Source organism: Sitophilus oryzae, unplaced genomic scaffold (genome assembly GCF_002938485.1).
Source record: "Sitophilus oryzae breed Bouriz unplaced genomic scaffold, Soryzae_2.0 scaffold_812_pilon_pilon, whole genome shotgun sequence".
In the NCBI taxonomy this organism is placed as follows: Eukaryota; Metazoa; Arthropoda; class Insecta; order Coleoptera; family Curculionidae; genus Sitophilus; species Sitophilus oryzae.
In genome coordinates this window covers 763,262-776,774 of record NW_022147431.1, presented here as the reverse complement: position 1 = coordinate 776,774, position 13,513 = coordinate 763,262, and the positions used below count along the sequence as shown (strand labels likewise).

At 34.1% G+C, this 13,513-nt stretch overlaps 1 protein-coding gene across 1 annotated transcript in view; it reads left to right on the top strand.

Moving 5' to 3' along the window:
• LOC115889250 overlaps positions 1 to 13,513 on the top strand; it is a 76,112-nt gene that overhangs the window by 30,898 nt on the left and 31,701 nt on the right. Inside the window, exon 4 of the mRNA XM_030909195.1 lies at positions 12,232 to 12,428. Coding sequence (XP_030765055.1) covers positions 12,232 to 12,428 — 197 coding nt within the window. The remainder of the gene's footprint in view (positions 1 to 12,231; positions 12,429 to 13,513) is intronic.

Here is a 13,513-nt window from a genome sequence, read left to right as displayed (position 1 = left end):
ACGTAACTATGCCCTTACCGTAAGAGATGAACTTACAAAATTCACTCAAGCCTACCCTGTATCCGACAAAAAGGCATCTACTATAGTAAACACTCTTCTAATATTATTTCAACATTACGGTACCCCCTTGAGGATTCATTGCGATCAAGGTCGAGAATTCGACAATATTTTATTAAGAGATCTTTGTGAACTTTACGACATCAAACTAACATTTTCTAGTGCAAGTCACCCCCAGTCTAATGGTTCCCTCGAAAGGTTCCACGCCACCCTAACGGAAATGATTAGAATCCATGTAGCCGAAAATCCCAATGAACATCCATTCAATATTCTCCCATATGCTGTTATTTGTTACAACAACACTCAAAACAAAACACATGGTTTTACACCCTACGAATTATTATTTGGACACACTTCTAGTAGGCCTCCTGAAACCCTGTATAATCAAGAAAAACTTATCTCCAAATATGTTAGAGATCTTAATAATAAAATGGAGCATTATTATAAATTAGCAAGAACACGAACAGATATGAAAAAAGAAAAAGCTAAAATTAGATTTGACAAAAGTATTTCACGACATCTCCCTGAGTATAAACAAGGCGACAAAGTCTACGTCAGAGATACTCAAATTAAAGATAAAGCACAAAATCTTTTTAATGGACCATTTGAAATTACCAAAATTCTAGGAACATCTGCCCTAGTTAAAAATTTAAAAACTAATCAAAATTCAAAAATTAATTTTGATAGACTAAAGCCTTTTGAATGACTAGTCTATTCTTTTCAGAATCCTTGGGCTCATCTCAACGACCCTCGCCCAGTTTTTCATCACCCCATTAAACAACACAGTCGGAATTTTCTTACATGAAGAAAACACTCTCAAAATTTCTAACGACAAATGGACTCTACTTGTATATAAAGAACTAGGACCCTTAAGAGAATCTATAAAAAACAACGATGTAATTCTATCTTCTATGATAGATATGTTTAATGACCCCTCGCCTAGAAAAATAGCTTTTAAGACACAAATACAGACACATATCAATTTATTGTCTCAACTTAACGATTCTGTGAAAAATAAACTGAAAGAAATAACTGCTGATACGAAAAAATATGAATTTCGTAGTAAACGCGGACTAATAAACGGAATAGGTAGTATATTCAAGTCGATTCTGGAAATCTAGATTCTTCCGATTTGGCGAGTAATATAAATGAATGCATAGACAAAATAAATCGTACGAACGTGAAATAGAAAGTTTATTAAAAACCAAATATCAAAGTTACAACTCCTGTCAAAATTTAAACGTGCAAACGTAATAGCATTCAGGATATCGTCTAGAGATTCCTCTAAAAATACGAAACTTTCCATTAAAGATTGACAAAGATCTAAAGTATTTATCTGTGCTTCGTAAAATGCAAGATCGTCTGAAATGTTTATTAATGAATTTTGAATTTCGTCTATATTTTTGTTAAACGTTTCCTCGTCAATTTGTAAATTTTGAATGGTCGAATTAAAATTTTTGATAACAGAGGTTGTAACTGATATTTGGTTTTTTAATAAACTTTCTATTTCACGTTCGTCACGATTTATTTTGTCTATGCATTCATTATAATACTCGCCGTCGGAAGAATCTAGATTTCCAGTAATCGACTTGAATATACTACCTATTCCGTTTATTAGTCCGCGTTTACTACGAAATTCATATTTTTTCGTATCAGCAGTTATTTCTTTCAGTTTATTTTTCACAGAATCGTTAAGTTGAGACAATAAATTGATATGTGTCTGTATTTGTGTCTTAAAAGCTATTTTTCTAGGCGAGGGGTCATTAAACATATCTATCATAGAAGATAGAATTACATCGTTGTTTTTTATAGATTCTCTTAAGGGTCCTAGTTCTTTATATACAAGTAGAGTCCATTTGTCGTTAGAAATTTTGAGAGTGTTTTCTTCATGTAAGAAAATTCCGACTGTGTTGTTTAATGGGGTGATGAAAAACTGGGCGAGGGTCGTTGAGATGAGCCCAAGGATTCTGAAAAGAATAGACTAGTCATTCAAAAGGCTTTAGTCTATCAAAATTAATTTTTGAATTTTGATTAGTTTTTAAATTTTTAACTAGGGCAGATGTTCCTAGAATTTTGGTAATTTCAAATGGTCCATTAAAAAGATTTTGTGCTTTATCTTTAATTTGAGTATCTCTGACGTAGACTTTGTCGCCTTGTTTATACTCAGGGAGATGTCGTGAAATACTTTTGTCAAATCTAATTTTAGCTTTTTCTTTTTTCATATCTGTTCGTGTTCTTGCTAATTTATAATAATGCTCCATTTTATTATTAAGATCTCTAACATATTTGGAGATAAGTTTTTCTTGATTATACAGGGTTTCAGGAGGCCTACTAGAAGTGTGTCCAAATAATAATTCGTAGGGTGTAAAACCATGTGTTTTGTTTTGAGTGTTGTTGTAACAAATAACAGCATATGGGAGAATATTGAATGGATGTTCATTGGGATTTTCGGCTACATGGATTCTAATCATTTCCGTTAGGGTGGCGTGGAACCTTTCGAGGGAACCATTAGACTGGGGGTGACTTGCACTAGAAAATGTTAGTTTGATGTCGTAAAGTTCACAAAGATCTCTTAATAAAATATTGTCGAATTCTCGACCTTGATCGCAATGAATCCTCAAGGGGGTACCGTAATGTTGAAATAATATTAGAAGAGTGTTTACTATAGTAGATGCCTTTTTGTCGGATACAGGGTAGGCTTGAGTGAATTTTGTAAGTTCATCTCTTACGGTAAGGGCATAGTTACGTGTTGGAAATTCATATAAATCAATATTGATTCTCTCAAATGGTGTTTTAGGTGTTTCTGTTATAACCAGGGGTGTACTAAGATTTTTGCGACAAATCTTTGTTTTTTGACAGATTTCGCAATTTCTAATAAATTTTTCTACATCTTTTGTTATTCCTAGCCAATTATATTTTTCTCTGATTCTTTTAAGAGTTTCGTTAATACCACGATGGAGATTATTTTTACCAGTATGATATTGATCTAAAATTATAGGTATCTGATCTTCGTCAGGGGTAGTAACTAGATTTTGACAAATTTTTAATTTTATATCCTTGTCAGCAAAAATGTATGAGAAAATTTCTAAAATAGGTAAATTTAAGTTATTTTCTATACAATAGGTTTTTTGAATGTCAAATTCGTTTTTGCCATTAAAAAGAATATAAAACAGACGAGGTACTACATTATCAACGTCATATGCTAAAGGAATAATAAAGTACTTGCGTTCTTTTATAGTTTTGCTTGACAAAATATTTATCTGATGAGGTGAAAAATCTATATTTTCCTCGAGGATGTCGTCTATGATTTTATGATGTAGTTGTTCAAGTTTATTTTGCCAGAAAAATGTTACAATGTTTTTATGAGATTTATCTAAAAGTTGTGAGTTTGAAATTTCGAATTTAGAATAGTCTATAATAGATTTAATCTTATATAAATTAACAAAGGTGTTATACTCTTGCGTTACATTATCAGTGTTCTCATCAAAATCGTCTTCACTGTCAGAAATTATTCTACTCGTTGAAGGTCGATTGTGAGGATCATCTTTAGTTAATGAAGAGACATAAATTTTAGATTGAAAATTAGAGCAATTTTTAAAATGATTAACCTTTATTCTAGATAGTGCGTCAGCATTTTTGTTAATCTTACCAGGTTTATACTCTATTTTATAATCGTACTCCTCGAGTTTGAGCCGCCAACGTGCTAAACGACTACCAGGGTCTTTGATCGAAAAGAGCCAAGTAAGAGGGCGATGGTCTGTGATAAGAATGAATTTTCGACCATACAGATAAGGGCGAAAATGTTTAACTGACCAGACTATAGCGAGAAGTTCTCTCTCGATGGTTGAGTATTTGGACTCGGCACTACACAAGGTTCTGGAGGCGTATGCTATGGGTAGGTCTTTGCCAATGGGACCTTGAGACAATACAGCACCTATTGCAAAGGCACTTGCATCTGTAGTCAATACAAAGGTTTCATCAAAATTAGGATAGATTAAAATAGGGTCTGAAGTTAGGGCGTTTCTAAGATCATTGAAAGAAGACATACATTCGGAATCAAATTGAAAAGGAATATCTTTTTGTAGTAGACGTGTTAAGGGCTTGGAAATTTTGGCAAAATTCGGAATAAATCGTCGATAATAACCAGTTAATCCGAGGAATGATTTTATCTCTTTTTCGTTTGTAGGTATCGGGAAGTTTTGAATACATTGAACTTTAGCAGGGTTAGTTTTTACACCTTCTTCAGTAATGAGATGTCCTAGATAAGCTACCTCTTTTCTAAGAAACTCACACTTGTCAGGCTGAATTTTTAGGTTGGCTTTTCTTAACCTTTTGAAAACTTCTGTTAGACGAGTAATATGTTCATGTATCGTGGGTGAATAAACGATAATGTCGTCCATGTAGACTAAGCATCTTTCGTTTTGAATACCTAAGAGGATGTTGTCCATCACTCTTTGAAAGGTGGAAGGGGCATTTTTTAGACCGAATGGCATACGGACGAACTCGTAATGCCCATTCTCAACTGAAAATGCAGTTTTTGGGATATCATTTGGGTTTATCTCTATCTGGTGGAAACCAGAGGCTAAATCCAGTGTCGTAAAATACTGACATTTGCCTAGCTGATCTAGCAAATCCGAAATGTTAGGGAGAGGATATTTGTCACCTACACTTAGTTCGTTGAGTTTGCGATAATCGATCACAACTCTCCATTTTGGTTTGCCAGAGGCATCCAATTTTTTCGGGACGACCCAGACAGGGGAAGACCACGGGGATATTGAAGGTCGAATGATACCTTGATCTAACATATTGTTAATTTGGGATTTGACTTCCTCTTTATGAATGTGGGGATATCTGTATGATTTGGTAAATATGGGTTTTGCATTGTTAGTGTCTATAGAATGTTTAATCTCGTTCGTAAAGGTTAAAACATCACCTTCAAGATAAAAAATATCAGAAAATTCTAGACATAGATTGGTAATAAGGTCATTTTCCTCTTCGTTTAAATGATTTGTTCTTAACTGCTCTTTGATAGTTTTACGTCTATCTCTTTGAATGTTATTAGGATCGAAATTAAAATTTAAAAGTGTATAGTCTTTATCTGAATTTGAACTAAACGGTTCTATATTTAGATCTGATTATAAATCTATAGATTTTTCCAGGTGCTTTTGTATTCTAATTAACTTTTCTTCAGAGCTAAATATTTGCATGGACACTATAAAAATGAAAGGATCATTGGTCAACTTTTCAAGAAGTTGCCTGATAGTTTATATTTGACAATTAAAATTATATGTCTTTAAATATTGATATTCAAAACAGTGTCAATTTAAAGCTATAAGTACAGTGTCGTCATATAAAAAAGATCTTGAGGTTTTATCATATGAATTATTAAATTGAATTGTTGACGTAAGTCCTGTGCTGACCAACCTAACCAACCTCCAAGATTTAGGCTCTGCTTTCAACAAAGCTATAGTTTGATATTGAGAACTTTGTCACATAAAACCCTAGCTGGGAAATATTTCATAAAGAACCAAGATCCCAGATTAGCAAGTGGAACTTGTCAACTAAAAATCGTCATAAAACTGTCCATATAGCAACCCTGTTTGAGAACGTAGCAACAAGGGAAACCATCGTCGCAGTCCTCACTGTGCCATAGCCATCCCGTGCTACAGTTGCAGCCAAAACTGTGCGGCAGCGTAACCGCCACAGTTAAACCTTTTCACGCAGCTTACACACAGCAATGATGTAACATTCGAGTGGGACAAAATTATCGTCCGGAGGTAAAATACCCCCTCAATCGGATCTCCGGGAGGGGGTGCCTACTCGAGCGTATCATCGGAGAAACAAAAAACATGAATGTTTCACGTTTGCGGCGTGGAACGTCCGCACTCTACTGGACAAGATAAATTCAAATCGACCAGAGAGAAGAACAGCACTGGTCTCACAGGAACTCCACCGATTAAATATAGATGTTGCCGCTCTAAGCGAAACCCGCTTTGCGGATGAAGATAGTCTCACTGAGGACCATTACACCTTCTTTTGGAAAGGTCACCCCGCAACACACAGAAGAATTCATTGCGTAGGCATTGCGATCAAAAACGAAATCGCCACCAAGTTAACAGAAGTACCTATTGGTGTCTACGAACGTCTTATGACCCTAAGGTACCCCATATCAGACAAAACTTACGTCAACATCATTAGTGTCTACGCTCCCACCCTTGACTGTAAAATTGAGGATAAGGATAAATTTTACCAAGCTTTACAAAACGCACTCTAACGAATTCCAAAGCACGAACGGATCATCTTGCTAGGTGACTTTAATGCCCGTGTTGGCAAACAACAGGAAATATGGCCTGACGTATTGGGAAAACATAGAATAGGAAACCTAAATAGCAATGGTGAACGCTTATTAACAACATGCGCAGAGTATAATCTTTGCATAACCAATACGTGGTTCATGTTGAAGGACAAGTTCAAAGGTACCTGGAAACATCCTAGATCAGGCCACTGGCATCAAGTAGACCACATAATCGTTCGAAGGACGCATCTAAAAGATGTTATGCTCACAAAAGCCAGAATAGATGCCGAATGCGGCACTGACCACCGACTTTTAATTTTAAAAATGAAAATCCAGTTAAAACCCAAACATCCACACTGTAAAATGCAAAACAACATGACCAGATTGAACATGCGGGGTCTAGAGAACAACAATACGCCCTCCGGGAAGCCATCAAAGAATCACTTCCACCGACAACTTCAATCTCAATCTTGGAAGCTGAACAAGGCTGGACACAATTAAGGGGTACGATTCATAAAACCAGCGAAGCAGTACTGGAAAAGTCGAACAAAAAGAAACAACCAGACTGGTTTAACAAAAATCAACCGCATATACAGGTTTTGTTGGAACAAAAGCATAGAGCACATCAAGCAGTCACTGCAAATCCACATAATCCGAGACTGGTAGACTTTGGTTTTACTTGCGCCAAGTAAAGGATAACTGGTGGTCAGAAAAAGTGAATCAGATTCAAGAGTACGCCACGCATCACGATTATCGTAAATTCTTTGAGGCTGTAAAAGAAGTATACGGTCCAACCAAGAAGGTAAGCTGCCCAATCATGGCACAAAATGACGAACTTCTAAAAGAGGAAGAACAAACCCGAAATCGCTGGAAAGAACATTACAGCCATATCCTTAACCAAGAAAACAACCCCAATATGGAAGCATTAAACACAATATCTCAGTATAACAGCCTCGATGTATTAGACATCCCAATAACAGAACAGAAATAAAGACCTCCATAAAACAGCAACAAATCAGCTGGCTGTGACGCGATTCCGGCGGAAATCTATAAGTGTGCAAGTAAAGAAATTATGGATCATCTTAAGGCTCTCTTTGATGTCGTATGGGAAAGCGGAGAGGTACCTCACGATTTTCGCAACGCGAATATAGTGAATATATTTAAGAACAAAGGAAGTGCATCAGACTGCGGTAATTACCGGGGAATTTTGCTATTAGCTATCGGCGGAAAAATTCTTGCAAAAATAATGTCAAACCGCCTGCACCCATATATAGAAAAAAAATCCTCCCAGGATCGCAAACGGGTTTTCGTACCAACCGCGGCACCGTCGATTCCATATTTTCCATCCGTCAACTACAGGAAAAAGTAAAAAAGCAGCAGTCTATCTGAAACTTTATGTTGCATTCACGATCTAACAAAGCCTTCTGACTCTGTGAACAGAGATGCGCTTTGGGCAATTATGGAAAAGTTCGGAGTACCCAACAAATTTCTTACAGTGTGTAAAAGCCTCCATAACAACAAGTCAAGAGTGTCACATCATGGACCACTGAGCGACCCATTCCTAACTAATACAGGAGTTAGGCAGGGATGTGTCTTAGCGCTTCTCCTATTCAATATATTCATGGCAGCGCTCTCCATTATAGTGGACAGCAAACTGCAGGAGAGAGGATTGGGCATTAGATACAACACGTACAAAATTTATCACAGAACTTCAATACGCTGACGACTGCGCTCTAGTTGCAAACACGGTACAACAATTACAAGAAATTTTGAACACATATACCTGGGCATACGACCTTAAGCTAAACATCGACAAAACTAAAATCATGTGCACTCTCCCGGAAGATCACAACAATGCTATAAAAATCGGAGAAGAATTATTGGAATATGTGGCGGAATTCAATTACCTTAGCAGTTTGATTTCGGAAAAGGCCTATATTGAATCTGACTGAAATTCAGCACAGGATTAGTAGCGCCTCATTCTGAAAATTAAAAGACGGGGTTTTCTACAATTATGACTTGAGTACAAAAACAAAACTTGTAGTATACCGAGCAATTATAATCTCCACCATGTTATATGGGTGCGAAACCTGGGTGCCTTACCGCCGACACATGAACGCATTAAATAAGTTGTAACAGAGGCACCTTAGGCAACTTTTAAGAGTCCGGTGGTTCCATCATGTCTCAAACGTATTGGTCCTTGAAAAAGCTAACTGCGAGAGTATTGAAGTCATGGTCATAAAATCCCGCTTAAGATGGGCTGGCCACGTATGCAGAATGCAAGAAAACCGCATACCAAAATCTCTGCTTTACGGTGAGCTTCTAGACGGTAAGAGGAGGCCGGGTGGACAACTGAAAAGATACAAGGACATTTTCCACGAAAATTTAAAGGGAATTAGCATACAGAATGAGTGGGAAAAAGCAGCTCACAATAGAACTCAATGGAGAAGGGTTGTAAACTCAATTACAGCGGCAACCAAAGCAATGATATTTTTGAATGTCCGGAGTGCGGTAGGCAGATAACATCACGTATCGGGCTTTTCAGTCACAGAAAAGCTCATGAAAGAAAACGCCTTGCGTGACCATTTTCTTTATGTGTGTCGAATACTCGTCAGCGAGTAACGGCTGTATGTATGTATGTATATGTATGTTTAGACGTCGCCCGGTACTGGGCTAAAGAATTTTAAATTATAATTGTACATTATGTACCTATATGGTCCGGATACGAAAAAGAAAGAAAAGAAGCGGGAAAGTTCACATTCGGGTTCATGTTGTCTAAATTCAGGGATTGGATTTGGGTTTCTAATTGGGATATTTCTTCTTGGAATGTGTTGATCGGAGGGTCTAGGTTGTGAGGCAATTCGGGAAAATCCTCATAATTATCAGTATTTTGAAAATTATTAGGAAATTCTTCGGGAATTTCGACTTGGTTTTGATAATTGTTATAAGGGGTGTCGTTAAAATTATCAGGACAGTAGTTAACGTAATCGTCATAATTAATATGATGTGTTCTGTTTTGATTATTATTAAAATTTCTATTTTGAAAATTCTGATTAAAATTTCTATTTCGAGAATTTTGATTAAAATTTCTGTTGGGGATATTTGTTTGATTTTGATTATTGTGAGAAACTTGAGTTATGTTTTGAGGTCTAGGCTGAAAATTCATAGAAGTATTTCTTTGAAAATTAGCTGAATTATTTTGATTCATGCCAGGATAGTTTGGTCTATTTTGTTGAAAAGAATTTGTATTAGGTCTTGAGAAATTTGAATTTAAATTTTGGTTAATATTAGGTCTATAAGAATTATTGTTATTTCTACATTGACTAGAACTATGACCAATACGATTACAAACAGAACATTTCACATTGTTAGGAATATTTCTTAAAGGTTGGATAGGTTTGGGATTATTACTCGATTTTTGATTTTCAAGGTATGAGAGTTGTAACTCTCTTCTGATTCTATTTTGAGCTTCTACAAGGGATGTCGGATTACTAGCACGAATTAATTGTCCTAGTCTAGGTTCTAAACCAGTTAGCAAAGTGTTTAAAGCCATTGTTTCTATTAAAATTGTTTGTGCATCCTTTTGATCTTTGTTTAATCCAGATTTTTGAATACTTGAATGTAATTTCGCGTTTAATACTTGTAGACGATTGAAAAATGTTAAAGGAGACTCTCCAGATAGTTGCTTAAGGCGTTGGAGGTCTTGTATAAGAGATGTGAAATCTCTTGAATCACCAAAATGCAGATTTAATAATTGTTTAATGTCAGGGTAGGTTTGTGGGTCTCTGGAACTCACAAGTTGTGCTGCCCTACCTCTAAGCTTGTTTTTGATATGAATAACAAGAAATAATTTTTGTTGCGATGTTGCCATTCTATACGCACAATCGCACGCGTTCAAAAAGTTTGTTAAAAATATTTGGTCACCATCAAATTCTGGGACTATAGAGAAAATTTCCGATAATTTATAAGGTTCTACTTCAAATGTTGTTGCGTTAGTATTGTTATTTGAATGGTTTTCCATTTTGTTTTAGTTAGGTAAAATTTAAAAATAGAAAGTAATTTAATTTAAATTTGGTAAAAGTAGAAAGTAGAGAGTTAAAATTGAAAATTAAATTGTTTCGAAAATTATTTTTTTATATAAGTTTATAAAAATAAAATTATATTATTAAGATTTTTTTTTCTTTAGATATTGTTGTACTTAAAATTTTCTTCATTGAGAGAAACGCTATATTTTATTAAGATAAAATAATAATTTACTGCGATTAATATATAAAATACTTAGAAAAATCGAACAGTTTCTTGGAATATTGTAATATAATATATAGAATGTAAAAGCGAGACAATTCTTTTTACTTACATGTATTGTTTCAAATTCATGTAAGGCCGTGTTCTCGTATCAGTTACCAGGGCTTCACCCAGGTGTTCCTTCCGTAGCTATACCACCAGTTAGACTTGCTTTTCAGTCTCTTTGGCTGTAGGTTCTTTCCTTCGTTGAGGGGATGAGGATTCGCCGCTATCAGTTAGAATTTTTTCGTGTTCTGACAACGTTGACGAATCCTACTGACTGCGCCAGATGTTATATCATCAAATTCGAAGTTCACTTTTAAAAAACTTTATTAAACTTAATTACAAAATTATTGGTATTGAAAAATGTTACTTTTTAAATATAATTAACATAAAAATAATAAAAAATGAAACGGAGTGTCGTTCTGTACTTGATAAAATTAATATAAAAGTCTCTCTGACAATAATTGATTTTCTATTAAATAAAGAAATAATCGCTGAGATTGTTTCAGTACTATTCCGTTGGAAATGCTGATGTTGCTGGTTGACTGACTGGCTCGGACTTGGCGTCGATGGCTGGTCGTCGTCACGCGTCTAGTGGCCAACTTATAAGTAATATATATATATATATATATATATATATATATATATATATATATATATATATATATATATATATATATATATATATATATATATATATATATATAGCAGAGTATATATATATATATATATATATATATATATATATATATATATATATATATATATATATATATATATATATATATATATATATATATATATATATATATATATATTATATATATATATATATATATATATATATATATATATATATATATATATTATATATATATATATATATATATATATATATATATATATATATATATATATATATATATATATATATATATATATATATATAAATCATGTCCTAAAATTGCGTTAGCAACTAGTAATATTTACTATCCTACTATCCTATTACATAATTATTTATTATATTATAATTAATTATAACAAGTAACCACAAAACTATAACATAAAAAACTATACACAAATAAACTAAAATTCGTAAAATAAATGGCAAATAATAAATTATTTTTACACACATCACTGTCACTAGCAGTAGATAGTGTTTGTCGCCGAATATATCCCCGGCTCGTCCACGATTCAATCGCAGCATATCTTTTATCTTCGTCTCGTCAACGCTAACCGCCGATCGATCTCGCCTATCTCTCTCACGGGATTGATTGTTGAACGGGCCGGGAATCCACGAGCTTGCGACGTTACTAATTGACATCTTGATAGAAACTGCAGACCTGCCGCTTCTTTTGCGTGTTTTTAATGGACACAAATCGAAAAAAAACCGCTTCAAACGGTAAAATCGCAAAAAGCGCTGGACACGCAAAAAACGCAAAGCGCAAAAGACGCTTTTTGTGTGGCAGTGGGCTAAAAGTAATTCTACTGCCTATAGTTGTTTCGTTTAAAAAAAGTCTATAAAATTTATTTTTTTATGTTAGAAAGTTGGTAAACACATTTTTGATTAAATCAAAATTCAATATATGTAGGGCGCAAATCAAATGTCGAGCCGATTCAGACGTCCTGAACAGAACTTCACGCCTGGCCCATCGCCTTATCCTCCGGCCCCTGACCAGGTATCGCCTAACGCAAATCCTCTTTTAGAACGTGAACAACGTGAGAGAGATGAGAGAAATACGGACACAAAATCGATAGGAAAGAAAACACAAGAATCGTTAATCGAATGGTAATTGTAATTTTCTATATTATTGTATTAACATACCATCACACTCAAGTGGCATTAAATTAGAAGGGCTCTAATAACTTGGTAATAGTGGTGGGTAAAACCGTTATTTTTAACTAACAGTTGAATCTGTTACTGTTATTTACAAAATATAACAGCTTAAAATATCTTGTTTCTGTTATGTTTTTACTTTAATCTTAAACATCTAAAAGAGCATACACATTGTCCAAATTGTAGTAAAATTATAAAAATCTTCATATTTGTTTCTTAATAAAAAATAATGTACATAAAATATAAAATTTATAAACAAATCAAATTCTCTTGACAAACTATTGAAATATATTCAAACTGAATGTTTTAGAAGATACAAAATACCATTAGTTATATTTTTTTTCAAATACAAGGTGTCCCAGAAATAAGTGCAAGTATTTTAACTGGTAGTATAGTTCAACCCCAGAAACACGCCTATGATTTTTTTTTCGCTAAAAAAAAATGTTGTAATTTTTTTTAGTTTTTAGTTAAAATACATAATTTCTTGATAGTATGGCAACAGAGGTAGTAGATTAAATTTACAAGAAAGAAAATCCAGAAATATCCAGTGGTTCTCAAAATTTGTGCAACAATTTTTTTTGAAAATTTTGTCAAAGTAAAATTAACTTGTTTGGACTTATTTGAAAAACGATAAAGAGAAAATATGTTTCTTTATCGAGATCTACCACCCCTTAAAATACTTGCACTTGGACAAACTGTATACAGGGTGTTTCAAAAAACATGTGCCATCTCTCGTGGGGCGATTCCTCACGTAAAAATAAAATTTATTTTTCATATCAACATAGGTCCGATTCTGCTTTGTTTCGTAGCTACAGGGTGTTAAAGTCTTAATAATCTTTCGATTTATTATAATTTTCTTCCAAGTACTTTTAGTGATTTGAATGGAATTTTAAGGGTAAAAGTTGCTATAAGTGTTACATATTTTAACGCTAAAAAAGTGTTAATAAATGCATCAGGGACGTGCATATGGGTTATCATTGGAATATTTAAAAAAACATGTGCGCCACTGACTTTTTTCATTTGATATCAAAACTGTG